This window comes from Eretmochelys imbricata, chromosome 10 (genome assembly GCF_965152235.1).
Source record: "Eretmochelys imbricata isolate rEreImb1 chromosome 10, rEreImb1.hap1, whole genome shotgun sequence".
Classification (NCBI taxonomy): domain Eukaryota; kingdom Metazoa; phylum Chordata; order Testudines; family Cheloniidae; genus Eretmochelys; species Eretmochelys imbricata.
Window position 1 is genome coordinate 49,882,241 of NC_135581.1, and position 21,374 is coordinate 49,903,614.

The 21,374-nt window shown below is 37.6% G+C and overlaps 1 protein-coding gene across 1 annotated transcript in view; it reads left to right on the forward strand.

Annotated features, from left to right (window-relative positions):
• The window catches only part of SCAPER (S-phase cyclin A associated protein in the ER), a 346,678-nt gene that overhangs the window by 155,969 nt on the left and 169,335 nt on the right, over positions 1-21,374 (forward strand). Inside the window, exon 21 of the mRNA XM_077827620.1 lies at positions 19,987-20,123. Coding sequence (XP_077683746.1) covers positions 19,987-20,123 — 137 coding nt within the window. The remainder of the gene's footprint in view (positions 1-19,986; positions 20,124-21,374) is intronic.

The following is a 21,374-nucleotide window of genomic DNA, read 5'->3' on the forward strand; positions in this document are numbered from 1 at the left end:
GTGTATTTCCCTAGATAAACAAAGTAGTTGTAGTACCTCTCCAGATCCTACGGCAACTCCCCTGATGGATGATCCTTTTAACATGCAGAAAGGGGTATCCATCCCCTCCGCATCTCAAATGGTTGTTACAAACACATAAAGGACCAGCTGGGATACTCATTCCCCATCTCAAATGCTTGTTATGGACACATCAGGGACCAGCTGGTGTACTCACTTGGATCACCTGTAAATACAAGCTGTGTGATCCCCAGATCACATGAAACTTTATATGAATGTTCTAGGACTGAGCCATAAGACGGGCCTGTACAGCATTGCAGCCTGTTCTCCAGAACTCAGTAGTACAGATCATAATGTATAAGAGGTTGGTCATGCACTTCATCAACAAGCAGGGTGGTGCATGCACATTCCAGTTATGTCAGGAGGCCATTGAGCTCTGCAAATAGTGCCAGCTGAATGCAGTAAACTCAGCAGCCCTGCATCTTCTGGAGATCAGCAACAGTGTTGAAGACTTGTATATCCAACTATGAGTTGTCATTACTGGACTCTATATTGTACCCCATCTTTCAGATATGAGGACCCTGACTATAGTAGACCTATTTGCATTGTCAGAGAATACAAAGCGCAAGATGTTCTGCTCCAGGGAAGGCATGACTGCTGGATCCCTCCCAAATGCATTCCTTCCCCAACAGTCCAGGTGTCTCTTCTGTGCATTCCTCCCCTCCCTGGTTCCTCTGATCCCCAGGACAATAGCAAAAATCAGACAGTACAGAGCCACAGTGAGCTTTATGGCCCCATTCTGACCAACACAGTTTTGGGGTTTGAATCTTCTTAAATTATCCAATCAATTTCGCATCCACCTCTCCATCTGTCAAGACATAGTGTCTCGGAATCGGGACCATATATTGCATTCTGACCCCCAATCATTGCACTTGCTGGCTGGATCAGCAGCAGCAACAGACAGTGCTCCAAACATGTTCAAGAAATTCTTGCTTAAAGCAGAAAAGCCTTTCCCAGAAAACCTATGTCATGAAATGGAAAAGATTTTCCATATGGGCATCCGGGAATAATATGGACTAGGTCAAGGCTCCAATACCAAAGGCTGTAAACTATATACTATTTCTGAGGCAAGAATACCATGCATTTAACTGCCTGAAGGTCAAGGGGATAAAAGCTGCAATTTCTGCATACCATGCAGTGATTCAGTCACAATCAGTCTTCACACCCCACAGTGGCAAGAATTCTCAAGGGACTTATGCATTTTTGCCACCCAGTTAGAGACCTGGGATCTCAACATAGTCCTCTTATGATTCATGGAACCCCCATTCAAACCTCTTTCAGAATGCTCCTCATATCATCTCACTGTCAAGATGGCCTTCCTAATAGCCATTACATTGTCCCAAAGAATCAGCAAGATCCAAGCCATCATGGCTGGACTGCTGTATATGACTTTCGGTGGAGACAAAGTGATAATGAAACCACATCCTAAACTCATTCTAAAGGTAGTATTGGAATTCCATTTGAACCAATCAGTCGTCTTGTCGGTCGTCATTCCAAAACCAAACTCCTCTTTGAAGAAAAAAAGAAACTCCGTTCTTTAGATGTTTCCAGGACCCTGCTGTACTACCTGAACAAGACAAAACTTCTCAGATTCTCTCCCTACCTCTTTATACCCATCTCAGGTTAGTCTAAAGGTTTGACAGTTTCTTCTCGCGGATTGTTAGAGTGGATTATTCACTGTAGCTCCGCCTGTTGCCAGTTTTTGCTGATTTTTCTACAAACATCAGGGTATACTCCATAAGTGCTCAGACAGCACCTTTGGCCTGCTTCAGAAATGTACTAGTTGCCGGGATTTGTAAGGCAGCCACTTGTGAAGCATTATGTGCTAGATATTTTGGCCAGAGCAGGTGGTGGTTTCAGAAAGGCTGAGCTCTAGTCACTATTCTACTGATATGGCTGCGACTCCTCTCCCTTCTCCACGGGAGGGTATTGCTTGTCATTCACCTAGACTGGGATCCATACTGACACATACTCAAAGAAGAAAATACAGTTACTTACCTTACAGTAACTGTGGTCTTCAAGCTGTTGTAGTCAATATGGATCCCACAACTCACCCTCTTTTGGCACTATTGGAGTTCCCAGCTGCCACGGGCTTCGAAGGACAAGGGGACTGAGGGAGGGCCACCCTAAGTTTTATATCCTTGTATGGGAGGATGAGGAGAAACAGGCGCAGCCCTGCCAGACGCTGCTAACTGAAAAAAAAAAAATGGTATTGTGTACATGGGGTGCAGGCGTGCACTGACTTCAGTATCTTGAGAAACCACAGTCTTAGGTTGGTAAATGTATTTTGAAAGAATAAAGAATTACATTTTTAAAATTGAAATTAAAATTCTCCAACATCCCAAATCAGCAGTACAGACACATGACTTTCTATCAGCTCATGGGGACAGGTAACAGATTTCAACCCCCTCTAAAGGGAACTGATGTGCTTGAGTACACCAGTTTAAGTTCTTATCTCTAGCAGATGGAGATGTCCAACTAGCTGAGTTTCAGATTTTATTTTGGTTTTTATTAAATGGCTTCAAATCCTTGTTGCTGTCAGAGGGTTAGTTAGCCATGTGCTCTCTGAGGGGTTTGTATTATTTCTCTCCCATTGCTTCATTCTGAAGCATTCTGTGGAAGTAAGCTGTGTATCTCAGAATCCCTATATAGGCAGGAATTAGACTGTGAGCAAATGACAAGCCATCCTGGATCCTCTGTTTTGGCTTTCCTCAGTCTTGGAGGCCAGAACTTTGGCTCAGGGTTTATTTGGGTTTTTTTGTTTGGTTCAGTTTTGGGGGGAAGTAAGGAAGGGTATTTCAGAGACTTGCTTTATTTTGATAAACGAATTAGGCAAATCATGTGTCGTCCATTGTTGTTTGTGTCTCTCAGATAGCTCAGTCCGATAGCTTTTTCAACACAAGAGATCTTTGGCTTCTTCAGTCCAACTGTGAATACACCTGTTCTGCAAGAAGCTGTCCTGCCTTATTGGTTAATTATAAACTTTGCTCTGGGATCCAGTTTGCATAGTGTTCCTCAGTACTTTATACATCAATTTTAATCTTTTTGTACTTTGAGCAGCAACTGGCAAATTGTACCATAAAAGTAAGATTGTTTATTGGATGTGTCTTTAACTGTGATAGATCAGTGCTAGCAGCCCAGCCTGTGGTTGGCTTGGATCTGCTTAAATGTTCCCTGAGTCATCAACAATAGTGGAACTGCTGATGCTAGCAGGGCCAGCTGTACTCTCATTTCCCCTTTCCATCCCACTTGTCCCTGCACCTAGGTAATGCTGTCAGTGCCCTCCTCCCCAGTGTCTCTTTAGTCTCATGCCAGTTCTCAGATTGCATTAGTGGTCTTGAGGATGGGCATATTCACATCCAACAAACTGATTTCTAATTCTCATGGAAGGAACACCTCTACATACTCCTACTTCCTTTCTGATCTCAGGGAATATGGGGAGAGATGTACCTTCCTGGGTGCATAACTGGCTGGAAAACCATTCCCAGAGAGTACTTATCAGTGGTTCACAGTCATGCTGGAAGGGTATAATGAGCGGGGTCCCGCAGGGATCTGTTCTGGGTCCAGTTCTGTTCAATATCTTCATCAATGATTTAGATAATGGCACAGAGAGTACACTTATAAGGTTTGCAGACGATACCAAGCTGGGAGGGGTTGCAAGTGCTTTGGAGCATAGGATCAAAATTCAAAATGATCTGGACAAACTGGAGAAATCATCTGAAGTAAATAGGATGAAATTCAATAAGGACAAATGCAAAGTACTCCACTTAGGAAGGAATAATCAGTTACACACATACAAAATGGAAAATGACTGCCTAGAAAGGAGTACTGCAGAAAGGGATCTGGGGAGTCATATTGGACCACAAGCTAAATATGAGTCAACAGTGTAACACTGTTGCAAAAATAGCAAACATCATTCTGAGATGTACTAGCAGGAGTGTTCTAAGCAAGACACAAGAAGTAATTCTTCTGCTATACTGCGCGCACTGATTAGGCCTCAACTGAAGTATTGTGTCCAGTTCTGGGCACCACATTTCAGAAAACATGTGGACAAATTGGAGAAAGTCCAGAGAAGAGCAACAAAAATGATTAAAGGGCTAGAAAACATGACCTATGCGGGAAGATTGAAAAAATTGGGTTTGTTTAGTGTGGAAAAGAGAAGATTGAGGGCTTGTCTACAGTACTGCGTGGGGTCAATCTAAGATACGCCACTTCAGCTAGGTGAATAGCGTAGCTGAAGTCGACGTACTTAGATCTACTTACCGCAGTGTCCTCACTGCGGTAAGTTGACAGCTGACGCTCTACCGTCGACTCTGCTTGTGCTCCTCATTCTGGTGGAGTACCAGAGTCGACGGGAGACCTCTCAGTGGTCGATTTATATTAGACGTGATAAATTGACACACACCCCCGCACCCCCTGCATCGATTGCTGCCAGCCGATCCAGTGGGTAGTGTAGACAAGCCCTGAGAGGGGACATAACAGTTTTCAAGTACATGAAAGGTTGTTAGAAGGAGGAAGGAGAAAATTTGTTCTTCTTAACCACTGAGGATAGGACAAAAAGCAGTGGGTTTAAATTGCAGCAAGGGAGGTTTATGTTGGTCATCAGGAAAAACTTCCTAACTGTCAGGGTGGTTCAGGACTGGAATAAATTGCCTAAGGAGGTTGTGGAATCTCCATCACTGGAGATTTTTAAGAACAGGTTAGACAAACACCTGTCAAGGATGGGCTAGATAATACTTAGTCCTGCCATGAGTGTAGGGGACTGGACTAGACGACCTCTTGAAGTCCCTTCCAGGCCTATGATTCATTGATTTATAGGCCATTCCTTCACACATAGGAGATTTCCATTTTTCTTATAAATCAGTTATGTAAAATAGCTTATTTGTTTTGAATCTCCTCCAGATTCTCAAGTATATTCTAGTTTGGGGCATTAAGATACAGTATTTGATTGCAGTTCTACTTTACGGTCCAGTTTTAATAAACTTTAATGTTTCAAGCCATCAGTGATTATAACGTTGCAGATTAGATTTTGCATTTGAAATAACTCTTGGTCCCTTTCAGCATGGATGTGCAATGTTAAATATGATGCTAGGTTATGTGAAAAAATAAGGAATACTGAGAAGTTTTATTTAAATAAGTAATAAAATCAAGAACAAATGTTCTTGTGATAGTATGATTTAAAAGTATACTTTAAAGACCCCTTTAAAATTTGGCAAATATATGCTCTAAGTGATTATACACAAGTTAGGGACTGTTCCTCCTGACATGGGTAATAAATATGGAAAACTTTTTTATTTTCTGGAATTACAGTTTATTTTGAAACAGGTAAAGGTACTATATATTTTAATCCAAAGTACAGATGTGAACTTCAGAATTGGTACTGATTTTCTGAAATGTACATTTATACTTTGTAACAGTTTTTAAAACCAATTTTCTGATGATTGGTTATAATACAGATGAAGAATTACAGACAGCGCCATGATTGTGTTCTAGGGTAATAAATATTATTTCTTGCTTATCTTTCTAGTTTGGTTAGCTATAACATTGAGCCAAGACATAGCATAAAAACCACAATTTGAAGCCTTAGAGATAGGGTTCAGATGAGCATCCAAAGTCAGATACTTCGCCAAATCTCCTGTATCTGCAGAATTGGAGTAGAAATCTTGTAAGAATGTCTTTTTATTTCCAAACTTTCTGGTTCAAGTTAGGCTGGAAGTAACACACTGGCACTTCAGCTTCTGATCGTAGCCTGAATCCCGAGGGGAATGAAAATGAAAAATAATGGGAGAAAAAAAATTAAACCTTTTCAATTTCCAAAAAAGGGTCAGTTTGGCTTGGGTTTTGGGTGAAGATCCAGTAGTGGGAGCAATGTCAATTTATCTGAACTGGCTAACTCATGCATAATGGAAATAAGCTAACTATGCAGTATATTACATTAGATGGAAAATGTACTATATGTCAGAAAGGTCAAACATACATATTGGTCAAACATATATATTCAGGGCCAGATTGTGGAATTTGACAGCCCTCTTTGGTGCTAGTGCATAATGTATAATCCAGAGATCCTGGTGCACAGGAGAAGTATGCCCTTTGTGTCATACATTGGGAGAATGCTCTGCAGGCACTGCCCACCCTCCAGGCCCAGCCAATTTGTGTGGCTGGGGGGGGCCCCATAGCCCACTTCTTCCCTGGCTTTTATTTTCATTTTTAGGAGGCAGTTTGTGCACCAAGAGTGCTAGGGAGCAGTCTCTGTGCTTAGGAGTATGAGAAATTCAGTTGTTGCTGCCTCTCTGCAGCAGATTCAAGACTCTTAATACTTCTCCCTTTCTGCCTTGCTCACCTTGAGAATCTCCAGATACAATATGACCCTAAGGATAAATCCTTAAATAAGTCTTGTCCCATGAAACATTCCATAAAAGAATAACACTCTTCTAATTTTTGTTTTGATTCTTTTAGAGTAAAAGGCCTTTGGGCCAGAAACTCTCCTGTTTGTTTAGTACATTTTACTTATTGACAATTCTGTTTGAATATACATTGCTATATAAGTAATAGTCCTACCATAAATATTTTTCAAGTTAGTTATTTGCTGGCTCAATCCTCTATCATGACTTTACCAAGTGATTTTAAAATGTCTTTGTTTAAAAGTACATGCATTAATGTGTGTCACTTTGTCCTTTTCCATAAGGCCCAAACATAAACATAAACATGGCCCAACTTTTATGAAATGTGGTATCCTGTGTTTTAGGCACTTTATATGTGTTCCTGTATTTATTTTTGTCCTTCTGTATCAACAATTCATGAATCATTTTATATATTTTTGTTGCAATATAATGTTTTAAATTGCAGTTCTTCAGAATTTGTCACACAGCTATGTAAATAGAGTTTACACACCATAAGCCAAATTTAGGAGTGGCGTACGGTGGCATAAACCATTGCAGAAAGGTGTGGCTGCTGTTCCTGTGTGGTGCACATGCCTAAATGCATACTTGGAGACCTAGGAAGTACTGAAGTGCTACCTGAACAGGAGGTATAGACTGGACAGTCGAAAGTTGTTTTTTTCATACAGTGAGTCTGTGGAGAAGCTCATATCAGTGGAATTCCTTTAGGGTGCTGGTGCAAACTACAGCTTTAATTTTTCTGCCATCCTTGGCCATAGAAACCTCAACAGAAGGTGGAGGTGGGAAACCTCTGCCTCTTAGAGGATTATTTCTTCTTAAATATAGTCAGCTTAGCTTGTGTTACACCTCCCAGTGCCTAGCTGCACTGAATTTGTCCCTAAACATACCTGTAGAAAGGGTATCTATAATTTGTTATTGTGCCCATCACTTCTTTTTTTAGATCTGCATGCTAATTCTCACCATCTCTTCGTTCGTGTTTGGCAGTCAAATATTAGAAAAGCCGAAAGTGAGAATATCAGACTTTTGTCCTCAGTAATGCAACACTGAAAGGGTATATATTAATGAAAAAGAAAGACATGCATCCTAAGAAAATTTTGATAAAATATATGTTGAGGATGTTGGCATGTCTTGATTCTTCAGCATAGAAATAAGATGAAGTGCTAGTTATGTAAATTACTCCGATTTCCTCTACTACTATTTCTAATAATTTTAAGTGCATTTGCTATTTTAGTTGATTTCCTGACACTTTTCTAATTCAGAAGATAAATACTATATGTGCTGTAGTTCGATATATTTTTTAAATTTATTTAAATACTTAAAATATCGTTAAAACACTGACTTTCACAGTGAGATTTTTAAATAACATTTAAAGATTTTATTTATTAATATGGGGGAGAGGTAGAAAGAATTGTCTGCTTGTTAAAGGCCCAGCACTACTTACATATTCAAATTCTAGTTCATATAAGGTGCATTTAGATCAGCAAAATTGGACACACAAATCACAACGTAATGTGGCTTTTCAATGTTGCGTACAACTGTCATTTGCTACTTTGCCTGTTCCAGATGCTCTTTCTTTATCAGTAGTCCCTGCCTTGGCAGCTTTTGCAGGATCCCTTTTCTGGTCAGCTTTAGTTACTGTTAGGACCATGTACCTCATGGAGGTAAAGGAGTCTTCTCCAGCTAGTGGAAGATCAGATAGAAGGTGCACCCTTTGGGCGGGTTCATCTGTGAAGTCTTCAGTGCCCTCTATTTACTTCCTTGGCACACCAATAGACTCCTCTGAGGAGCCTCAAGTATTAATCCTGTAATGCCTGTCAGGCCAGAAGGACTTATTCCATGTGCTATTCAACAACACCAAGCTATTCATGGAAGCCCTACTCAGCCATCAGGAGATGACATTTTATTATCTCTTACTGCTCTTGGTACTGCCAGAGCTCAGAACAGCTCTGGTTGTTCAAATTCATGTGAAAATATTATACTTGTATTAATCCTGACTTTGCTTTACCATATCAGTTCAACTTTGACACTTTGTTTTCCTGATGTTGCTTTAAATAGCAATGTTATTCATTAACGTTGTCTTTTTTTCAAAAGCTAGATTGATTATAAATAGAATTATTTCTAATACACAATATAATAATTGAACTTTCACTTCAGTTGGCTTGGTCGACACTTAAGAATATAATAATTTTCCTATGCATATGCATAATTCTCTTCAACACCAATAGGAGACATCAATGAATATCAAAGGTGAATCTACTGTGTATTATGTGTGGACAGTCTTTATTCAGTTTTCAGGTTGATGGGATTTTTTTGGTTTGGGAGATTTTTTTTGTGGGGGTGATGGGGTTATTGTACCAAATAGTCTCTCAGGAATAATGGAACGCCATTATGACACAAAATACATTTAACAGCCTACTGTAGGTCAACACCCAGTATTAATCAGCAGTTTTTCTAGATACTGGCCATTGCCAGTTGTCAGTAAATGCCTGGGTTGCTATCATGTATTGTATGAAGTGACTGTTAATTGGAAAGTTTATTCTCCAGCTGCTGTATTTCACATGAACGAACAAGGGTCAGAATCTGGGTTATGATATGGTTTAATTCATCTGAACTGCATCCTACTTGAATATATAATGTCTCCACATTTTGTAGTACTTACTTCATTTTTTTATAGAGAAGTTTTGTAATTGTATATTATTTGGATTCTAACAGAATCATGTGATTTCATCAAATAATATTAGTAATACCGTAATAACTGTAATATAACTTTTCATATATGAAATAAAAAGTGGGGGAGGGGGGATTGGGTGGAGAAGAATACCTGCCTATGAGAAGTGCCTGATCAGCTGAAAGCCTGTTAGCTACTAGATCTGAAATTCACTGGATAGTTGTTCAGTTTCATGCAGCACTTTAGCATCAGAGAAGGCGATATCCAGCAGGAATGTGATTTCTTGGGTGACCTTAACCTCTTCTGGTTTTAGCAGTAATGGTTTTGTCAACTCAGTTTCTCATGCAGTTTGTGGACAAGGCACATCTGCTGCATTTTGGAAAGTTACAAAACTGCCAATGATTGAAAGTCTGAACAGCGAGGAGGGAATTTCTCTGTGGATCAGTTGGTCTGTCTTACTTATTTATGTCTAATTCTTCTAGTCTATGATTTTTTATTGCAATCCTAGTAGAATTCTTTCAGTTTAAGGCATCAGGTCCTGAAATTGCATCATTTAAAAACATTCTAAAGTTTACACTGCAGGATGATGCAATTTTTAAAATATTTTTTTTACACTTTTGCACATTACAAAGAGAACATGTTGTGGGTCTCTGTTCATGACTCGAGTCATCCTGATAATTTATTAATCCAGTGGGCATTAAAACATCATTATGCTTATTATATAAGGCCCCAATCCATCATTACATTGATTTTATATTTGTTTTATAATTTATGTATTTATTGTAATTATTGGTTGCTTTTCCTCTCTGTCATCCCTTCACCTGTAAATTATGTCAGTTTAGTCTGAAACACTGGGCCAAATGCAGGGGTAGATTACACATTGGTAAGTGGCTGTCAATCTAACAGTCAAAGCTGTTGTAACGTACACCTTGAGGGGTCTGGAAAAAAAGTTACACCAATTTAGTCTCCATTTAGATGTATATAGATTTCTTTACCATCACCTTGTCCCTTATGCTTTTATTTTCTTCCTTCGTTCCTTCGGAAGGGTGGGACAAAGGGGTTAGGGGTGATGATGGTTTTTGGATCCTTATGTGAAGTTAGTGCCTACCTTTGTAGGTATTGTCTGCCATAGGGAATTTTGCAAAACAAATCCCCAGTGGAGCCCTAGTGTAGACAAACGTTCAGTGGCTTCCAAAGCTTTTGATGAATCAGTGTTAATTTTAGTGGAAAATTCTGTGCAAAAATCCCTTTTGTAGACACCTCTTCAGTTACCTTCAAAATCTAAGAGGGAACATAACTTGTACTCACAGCTATAAAAAAAAAAACCACAAAGAAAATTAACTGAAAAGAATACCACAATAAAATTGAATAGATAAATCTAAACCTTGCAACTTAAGACCTAGATAATAAAACATGAAAATACAATACCTCAAATACAATTACAAAATTGCTAAATGTGTAAATTGCAAAATTATATAAGTGCATACCCAAAAAGAAAAAATATCAAACTTACTAATATTTTTAAAATTTGTTTAAATGAAAAAGGTAGTCGGGTGTGTGTGTGTGTTTGTTTTTTCCAAAAAAATCAGATCTAACGTTTTAAAACAATCTTCTTATCCCATAATAAGACCAGTCCTCAACCTCTCACTCAAGCTATTCCACTTGCGCAACCCATCAATTTTATTGAGCGTTGCCAAAGTAAGGAAGTCAGGATCAAGCCCAGAGATTTTATAACAGATTATTTTTAAAAAACAGTATGTAATTTTACTATAATCTCTTGATTTTCCTCTTGTGAAAATCTGTGATTTTTGTGATCTGTTTGTTTGTGATTAATTTCCAAAATGGCCAGAGGACTGAAAGTGAGGGAAACTTTCATCATTTCCTTCTTATGAAGAATTCAGTCATAATAAGTATGCTGAAGCCTTTCTGTTTATTCCCAGGGCGTGGACTTCAAAACTATTATGTAATGTGATCTTGAAGAGCACTGAGAGTAGTGGCATACAAATGAAAACACTTTGCGATACAGTATACCTTACATTTTTTTAAAATCATCTGTTCCTACCATAACTTTGGTAAAAGTGTATAAAAGTCCTTAGAAAGAAAAAGGAGTGTTTCTAGTCTATTGAGTTGTTGAACAGACACTAACAAAAGAATATTGAGTAAAAAAGTGTATTGGCCAGATTTAAAGTAAAACAGAGTTGATTGATTTCAATAGGATTACTTGCAGAATAAGATACTAAGTGTGTGTAAGGAAGGCAGAACCTGACCATAATGTTTGTGGAATGTTTCAGTCTTTTGTTCGGGGTGGGAAATGGTAATTATTTTTACTTATTTATAGCCCTTGTTTTCAGATCGCATTGGTACTTTTGAGAATGCGTGCAGATAGAATTCACATCAGTGACATTAAAATTATAAAACAGGTAGCAACATCAAATTTTAAGTAGATGTGAACACCAATCTTAATAGCATAAGATTTCATTTGAAAATATTTTTAACATAATCACAGAATTTATACTGGCTTGACTCTGCAAAGGGCTGGAGATTTATTGATGCACCAGGATCTTGGGGCACTCATCATCTCTCCGTTGCAGAATCCGCCCTGTAGTCCTTTATACCCTTGTATTGCTGTAGAAAACATATATTAATCCTCACAACGCCCATGTGAGATAGGTAGGTAAGTAAGTATATCTCTTATTACATCTAACATTTACTTAAAGAAGTGTTTTTGGCAAGAAGTAAATAAAATTCCAAACAATTACCATGTATTGTCTTGATTAGAGATCAAACTGTGGGACTCCATAATGTAAATATTGATTGCTGAAGTAAAAACTTTAAGAAGATTAGTCCAATTTACTTGTTAAGTACTGTACTGTGTAGGGCCCAATCTTTCAAACACACACGCACACACACACGTTGATAAGCATAGGTGTTTGAAAGACTGGGCCCCATGCAGTACTTAGCAAGTAAATTGGGGAGGGGGAGGGTGTATATATATCTCTCTATCATCCCATTGACTTCAGTGGAATACTCATACAACTAAAGTTACATGCCTAATTGTTTTCAAGATTGCAGACTTAATATGATTTAGTGTGGTTATGTGGACTTTAAAATTACATTATTTCATACAAATATTACAAGTTTAGCAGGACCTCAGAGAAAATATTCTTATACTGTTCTGAAGCATGATATAACTGCTGTTGGGTCATAGAGTATTGTTATTCAATACTATCTGAGCTATTAGTTGTACTTGTTTCACACCTGAAAGGTGCTAAATCTGCCTAATGTAATAATCCTACACTTTGATCTGTACCTTCAAGAAGTGACAGTTATTTGTGACACAAGCTGTTATTACTCTAGTTTTATTTTAATCAGCTGTAAGGATGAAGTTTGATATTAATCCAAACTGCCACAATTGAAAGTTGAGAACTCTGAGAAACATACTCTGCTAAGGTGCTTGAGTTCATTTGTACAGCATGTTTTGTAGCCATCCCATGTTGTGCTATTGACAGCTGAGACCTTTTTTGGCCCTCACAAGATGATAAATGAATAAGCTTGTTGAACTCTGTAGTTCTCTTTGAGTCATCTATTAAGCTATAGATTAGATCAGGAAAGAGACATTAGACCCTGCAAAGGCGATACAAGGCTTTGTCTCATTCATCATTCCCACCTATCAGAAATCTGTGTTTGTAATTGTCATTGAGTGGCATGGGGACAGGTGGTTTACTCTCATTTTATATCTAAATGAAGATTGCCTGATCTTTTATTTTATATGCTATCTGTTTCAAAATAGAGAATTAGCTTCATTTTGCTCCTGCTGTCACTTTAATGGGTACAAGTAAATTGATTGTAGGTCTGATAAACACACGAATCAGTTCCACACCTGTAGAGTCATAAGTTAGAAAAGTTTAATCTTTCAAATAATTTTTAAAACCTCATGAATAACAGAAGATATAATTGTCTTGCCACTGTGACTTGTGTGAGATGGCATAATTAGAAGAAATTATGATAGTAAAATATATTAATTAACAGTTTTAAAAGTTGAGATATCCTACTAAAATTGTTATAATTCTCATTGTTGTTTATTTTATTAATCAAACACCCAAGAATGTGCCAGGCACTGGATGTCTCCATGTCTAATGTGGCAAAACAGCAATATACCAAGTAAGATCCTTAGTTTTCTAAAAATGAAAAAAATTGACATCAACAAGCCATGGGGCCATAGAGACGCATTGATGAGACTTGTGGCCACAGAGTTGGTTCAACACTGATGGCTGGCTTCTCCCTGTATATGATGCTTATGCCTTCTGAACACTAGCAGAAGCTGAAGGATCTTAAGTCACCTTTCCTTTCACCACAACAGTCAGGAACTGACTAGAAGGGCAATGGGTGTGAGAGTTTGATACACAGCACTGGAGACTGACTCCTGCTCCACCCTTCTATTGCTTCCCTTCAAGTCCAAGTCATCAGGAGTTTGAGGAGTTTTGCCACTCTTGTGCTAGGGAACTGAGACTCAAGAGGGCAAATCCTATCGAAACGTCCTCAGGGAAGCAGAGTTGCAGGCCACTGGTTTTTCCCTTTTCAGGGATGTTTACAGGGGTATAGCTAAAATTAATAGGGTGAAATTTAGGAAAAGAATATTCAAGCCTGAAAATCAGGGGAAACATCCAAATAATGAGACCTGTTAGTGAGTGGAATATTATACTGTAGGGAAGTGACAGAAATCATATTGCTTGTATAATCAAGAATGACAAAGCACTGAAAAATATATATAACCCTAAATATATTAATTTTTCTTTTGTTAAGTGTATGTACCATAATATACACAGGATGAGCAGTATGACCAGCTTAACATTGCATTACTTACCTTTTAGAATTTCCTGAGACTGGTGTGCTTGATTTCTTACTCATAATATTGGTTTAATATTCACTTTGCATACATATGATTTAAGATAGAAACTTCAAGCCTTATTTTGATTTTGCTAGGCTAGATTGTACTGTAATGTTTTACAAAAATTAAACAGCCTTTTTCCAGGAAATGTCACAAAGATTTATTTAGTTTTTAACAGGCATACATTTTTCCTGAACAAGTAAGAGAAAATATGATCAGTTGTTTTCTGGAAAATACTATCTGTATTGCTATAGAATTAGGCACAGAATGTTTTTTCCTCTAGTTGTTTTTATTTATTAGTTTCAATTTTATTTATTTTTATTTCAGTTTTTAATGACATTTTAAAAAAGGACAGGACATCTTCTGATTATGATTCTGATAATTTTCAAGGTTTAATAATAAGTAAGCAGTTTCTCATTTATTTTATCCTTCAAAATGTGTACAGTACCATACAAGAAGCAAAAAATAGAGAAGCCTTACTATATTAATAAATGTAATACAAATAATATAGAAACTGAAATTGATGCATCTAGTTAATTTCATCTTCCTCCTTGCCTTAGACTGATTAGCTCAAATTAAATTTTGCTTTAATCAGCTCAAGCAGGTAAGATGCAATATGGGGATCTGAGATGTCTAGTAGTTGCAATAAAAATACTTTTGAGTGACTTCTGGAGTGTATGAATATATATTTTAATCACATTTTGAAGCAGAAGTAGATCTAGAATTATACAAATAATTGGGTCACATGTTACTGATAATAGAATTTGTTTTTACCTTTTTCTTTTTTAAAAATAACCTAGGAAATTACATTAAAAATTACATTAAAGAGTTATCATTTTGGTTGCAAAAGCCAAATTTTTGAAAGTTAGGAAATGATAGTTTATGATTGTCTGTGCAACCTTAATTCAGCCCCCTTGTGCATCTGTATTATGATGCATGCTTTAATTTACATGATCAAATACTATTTTTTCCTACAAGACCTTATTAAATACAGAAGATAAATGCAGAATTCCTTATAACTTAAGCTAAACCAGTTTAAGGCACTCGTCAACTGAAACAAGAGTGACCAGTCAGGGGCGTTGCACTGATTTAAGTAAATCAGTTTTTAAACCAATTTCGTTAAATCAGTACAGTTTTCTCATGTTGACAGGCCCAAAGACATTCTGGAAGAATCAAAAGAAGGTATTATCTCAGATGATGTTATTCAGCAATGGAAATTTAAATTAAGATCATATTTATAAATGGCAGAGGATCTGTGTGATGGGGTTTCCTTCTTAATGTACGAAAATCCAGTTTGAATTGTTACTGATTTCCACATGTCCTTTTGAAGGTGGCAAATCTTGTGTATATGCACACACTATGGTTTTCAAAGAAAGCTATTGGTGCTTGTAGTGGGGTGGTCACCCTGCTCCTGCCCTGAAGGGGTTAACACAGCTCTGGGAGAGGACTTCCCTGGGCAGCCAATAGTAAAAGCAGCCCTGAAGAGGGCTGTGGCTGGAAATAAGGGGAGTGAGAATAGCTGGGGGAAGCTGATTGTGTAGCTCAATCAGGGCCCAGCTAGCCCTTATAAGAGAGCTGTGGGCCAGAAGCAAAGGAGTCTCACTCTAGCCCTGGAGTGGGAAGGGCTAGCTGCCTGGGAGTAAACTACCTGAGCTGGAGCAGTCCTGGGGAATAGGGCAAGGGAGCTGGAGAGCTCCAGCTTGGTAAACCCCCAGGCTGCTGGCCTTAATGAAGGCCTATGAAAAGGTACTGGGGCTGTAGAGGGGCGGCCTGAGGATAGGCAAAGGCAGCAGGTCCTAACCCCTTGCCAATGATGAGTGGCAATTGCAGACTGCAGTCTACCCCAGTGAGTGGGGGCTAGATGATGACTGGCAGTAGCCACTGAGGCAAGGTCAGTTTAGAGGGTTGGGGATTCCCCTGGGAGGGGAGACCCAGAGTGTGGGGGTACTGCTGGGGCAGAACCCCGAGGTAAAGGGGCAGCAGGGTCCAGAAGGGACACAGGGGCCAGCGGCAGGTGAGACACTGGCCTGCAGAGGGCACGCCGAAGGCTGGAAAGAGCTAATTTCCGGATGACCAGCAGGAGGCGCTGTGCTGGTGAGTTGTCACTTCACTACAGTGCTCAATGGACAATTCTTACAAAACTGGGAACACTTGCAATAGAACTGCTATGCTCAACCTATTATTCCCATACCCTGGACCACGTTATTCATAAGATGTTCTGTACAGCAATTAAAATAACCTTCTGGATTGTGTGAATTACTTAAAATAAACATTTTGCTTTTTTTTATTGTTAAAGCAAAATATGTGTTATGATATTTACTTTTCATGCATGACATTTGATAAAAACTGAGCTATCTCACAATTAGGCTGCTCTTAGGAGGAAAACTGTAGCTTACAGGGTGACTGGAGTTGTTTCACTGAAATGCACATTTGAGTATGAAAGACAAATAACATTCCTTTCAATAAATTATAACTCTGTAAATGGTGAATATTTTCTCACCATTTAAACAAAATTAACAAAGTTTAGAATAATTTGATAAAGTGTTGAGGTCTTAAACCTTAGCATGAATTATTTCATTTAATACAGTGAATTATGTTGGTAGGCCAGAGCTTTGATCTTATGTGGCCAGAAAAGTTAATTCAGAGAAGAAGAAGGTTATCAGCTTTGATGAGATCATATCTGCATTGGTATCAGGTTTTTAAATTGTTGGACAAAATAATTACCCATTCCCTTTTTCCTGGAGACACACACCCTTATCTTCCCCTCCATGCCAGAACTATTAATTCTCCAGTGGTTGGTTCAGTTACATTTCTGGATCCTTTTTGCTGCTGGAGGAAAGTATATGGGTTAGAACACAATGAAGATTTGAGCCCCATAAATGCAACTGGACTCAGAGGGAGATACAAAAACTCTAAAATGAACTAAACTAGATTTTCTGTACATAAAAAATGCCACAGTTGGGGGAAAGAAGGAAATATATCTTTTATCCATAGCCACCAATGATGTTGTGAAGTGTTGAATTAAACATGGGTTAACAGGAACTGTAGAAATGTTATGAATTATTTTTCAGATTGACATCTGTCCTGTGTACACGCAAATGGTAGTAAATGAGTATAAGGTACACTGTTACTCCCCTCCACCCACCACCCATACCTTGGCTCCACCTTTCAACATGCTAGTCAGTGCACTGAGGACATTTACTGTACCAGCTCTAATGCTGGCACAGCATATGTCTCTTCTGAAGCAGGGAGAACGGTGAGGCAGATGGTGACTCAGAATCTGCTTCAGGTCTGCTCCTGGAGCAGTGTAACTACACACCACCCATAACTGGAGTTTGTGGCAAACCCATAATTGGCCGCTTTATATTTATAGGGTATGTTCTTGAGGTACTTTAAAGGCTGATTTTTTTTATTATATGTTAACCTTTTTGGAATAATTTTGCTCTCCCTCACAGCACCAAAAATTTTGGAGTTGGGATTAATTTTATTAAATGGTGTGTAGAAAACAGGTTTTTTTATTTTTCTAACTGGACTTGTTCTGATATGTATTTCACTTTCTATATTTGCAATTTTTTTTCAAACGTTTTAGGTATGTACATTTATAAGAAGTTTTAAAAGGCTTTCAGTAAAAAAAAAAAAAAAAAAAGTGAAAAATGCCACAAATTTAATTGAAAATATTAACTCAGTTGAATATGCAGTCATGAAATATAATAAAACTTATTTTAATGTGGGACCATAAGAATTGAAATATCAAATCACACCAGTGGTCCATCTGACTCAGTATTCCCTCTGATGGTGGCCAATGCAAGATGCTTGCAAAGAAAGTTCAAGAAAAACCCTGCAAATAGAGAGAGCCCAATCCGAAGCCCATTGAAGTCAAAGGAAGGACTCCCATTTACTTCATTAGGTTTTGGATTAGAGCCTAATGGAATAACTTGCTCCTAAGGAAAATTTCTATGTAATCCCCATCAGTTAGTGATTGGCTTATGTCCTGAAGTGTTTATATTCCTTCCAAACTTTTTTCCTGAATATTTGATGTTTATACTCAAATATGATAAGATGTTTCCCAGCCAGTAATAGTTTACACATAAAAATACAAGTACGTCTTTAGGTTATATTAGAATTATACAGGAAGGATCTGTACACATGATAGAGCAAGGGTGGTCTGGGGTTCAATAGTTAAGTTTCAGAGAGCATGATTGAGCATTGGGAAAACTTAGAAATCTAGGGAATAGGTTTTATTTGTTTTGTTAGAGAAAGATTAAGGAGTAGTTGGCCTGGGAGAAAAAATGCATATTGAGAGGGGCTATGAAGAGAATCAATTAAGCAAGAAGGGTGGGAGAAGGATCTGCTACTGACTGTGAACACACAAGTTGGGACAAAAAGAAATCAAGGATCAGGCAAATGAAGGAAAAAGATTGGAGAATAGAAAGAGATGAGGTTGGGGAGAAAGAAGAGATATCAAAAAGAAAATCTTCCATGGAAGACAACAAAAAGAGATTTTATAGTATACTCTGAAACGGACAGAAGGCTTGGGAAAATTTGCTGATGGGTTAATGTTTCTGGGAAAGGGTGAGGTGAGAAGAAACCCAATTTTTGACGTATCAAATTCAGAAAGAAAATGACCAAGGAAAGGTGACATTGAGAAGATAAGAAGGCCCGAGGCTGAATGACTCATGTTTTGAGGGTTAAATACATTAAGAGGTAATTCATTCCTGCTGGAGAAGAGACAGCTGTACCCCACTGGCAGTGACCTGTGGAAGACAGTTAGCAGTGTTTGCACCACTGCGATCCCTGGGCAGCCTTAACTATCTGTGAACAATCCCACTTACAGAAACTGCATAAGGCATTCAGCACATTCTCTGATTGACCCGGACGTGCCCCATCCTGGCCAATCCTGATAAGTTTTGGACCTACACTGGCCAGGATCATAGACAGAGCAGGGGTTGCAGACACTTCTGTGCCATTGCTGCCCCATTCTAAGTAGATTTTCCAATACTACGGTCCCTGCCACCACAAGATATGCAGAGAACCGCAGTGATTATCCCACGGCTGAATCTGTTCCTAAATCTTCTGTCTGAACCTCAAAATGCACCTTAGGTATGTGGAAATGTTAATATCTTTTATTGGTTACAAAATTACCAATTATTTATTTTAGTGATATATTGACAGATATCCATAACAGATGCATTATGGCTGTTTTCGTAGTGGCTAAGATTTTGCTACGAGCAACATATTTTTTATTGCTTTATTTTGTTTTTTGCTGTGTCTTTATTGGCTTTCCACCCAAAAATAAAATAATTAAATAACATTTTTGGTTAATTGAGAGTGGTATAACCAGTCTTCGCTACTTGCTATAAGAAATTTAAAACAAACTTCTTTTTCACTGGTTCATAGAAACATTCATGGATTAAATGTCCCATTACCATTATTAGTTAGCTAGAAAGAAAGAAATTCTGGTTTTGCCAAATATAGGCCCTGATCCTGTAAACATTGAAGCATATGCTTAATTTTAAGTGTGTGAGGAGTCCTGTTGAAGATAATGTAATAATTACAACCAGGTAAGTCAGTGCTGTAAGTGTTTGCAGCATCAACATCATATATGGCTATGTATTTTTCTTGTCATTTAAATTAAGTACTGTGTGTTTTGATTGCTTTTAACTTATTTTCTTGAGCTAATGTTTACTTGTTCATTGAGTTTGATCTGACCAAAAAGTATGTCTGTGTGTCTTGGGTTTGTAATTATAAGGAAGTGTTTCCAGAAATATTCAGTCATATTACTGGTTTATAAAAGGACAGGTGGCATTGAAAAGATATAAACAAAAGTTTATACATAAATGTTTGTTTCTTCATTTTCTCAACCTTTTAAAAAATATTTATCTTTGATGTTCTTTTGATGCAGAAACTTATTTTTCTCACATGCTATAAAAATGAAATACCATTACTTTAAAATATTATTTCAATGTCTTATGCAGGAGCACCTGTCATTGAAGAAGTACATTGTTGATATTGTGATTGAAAGCTCTGTTCCAGCAGAACCTTTAAAAGATGGAGAGGAGAAGCAAAAAACAAAAAAGAAGGCAAAGAAGTTGAAGGCACGGATGAACTCCAGGTAATGCTAATATTGTTTTAGCTTTTCTCTAAACTTAATCTTTTGTCCTTTAACAGGAATGCTATGGAACACTGAAAAAAAGTGTAAAGTTATTTGCTTCAGAAATGTCTTGAAAATAACACTGATGAGCCTAATTTATAGCCACTTTCTCTGATTGAGAAAGAAAACTGAATATCGATCTGGAGCCCTTGCTTTCACCTGTTAAGAGCTTTTCTCATAATTGGATGCCAGTGCCCTGCCAAAACTGTAGTCTCTTCCAGAATACAATAGTATGTTTAAGTATGTGTAAACCATGCCTATTTTTCTTCTTAGCTATTGATTTTTAAATGAAGTATCAAAGAAAATCAATAGTAATCAACAAATAGAAGCCATCCTGCTATAGTGTCAAATCCCATGGCTGGATTTAATCAATTTTGTTGCCTGTCACAACAAGAAAAAGTTAGAAATATCTTAAAATGGAAAGTGAGTTGTCAGACCTGTAGTTTGTCATTAGCCTAAAAAGTGACATCTGCAGATCAGAATGATGTGCAGGGCATCATTATATCATGAACTGCGGTGTCTGTCTTATAGCTGAAATGTCCCCAACTGAGGTTAGCACAACTTCAATAGAATATCATAATTTGGATTTCCTTTTTAAAACAAACTTTACATTTACCTTTTAAAAAAAATTCTAAGCATTCATTAACATATTTTTTCTTATTTTTAATTTTGCTAAGAAAGTTATTTGAATAGATTTGTTAAAACAATAGTTTAAATAAAATAATAGTTCATTAATATGGCTACGATGCAATAATGGTAACTGAAATCTTGCACAGATACACTTATTCTGTGTTTTACCATCTTGTTGCCTCAAGTTCTTTCCTTCCCCTTTTGCTCTTTTGTATGATAGATTTTTTTGTCATTGGCATCTTATTTATGATCACCAAATTAGAGTTTACTGATTTACAAGATGAGTGTATTGAAAGTACAGTGTCTACTTTCCTTCATAGTTTCTGATTGCTGGGGTAGGGAGTTGTTCATATTGCTGATTTACCGTACTCATGGAGTCCAATCGTATATTCCTTTCTCAAGTAAAAGTTCCAGTGAATTCACTGAAAAATTTGCCAAAGTCAGGAAAACAGGATCAAACCAATTGTTTGTTGTTGGCATCAATAACTGAAATATTCTGTCAGTATATCTTGAATTCTAATGTGTCACATGAGTCAGCATATTTGAAAAATATTACCAGTATTTATAATTACATCACTAATA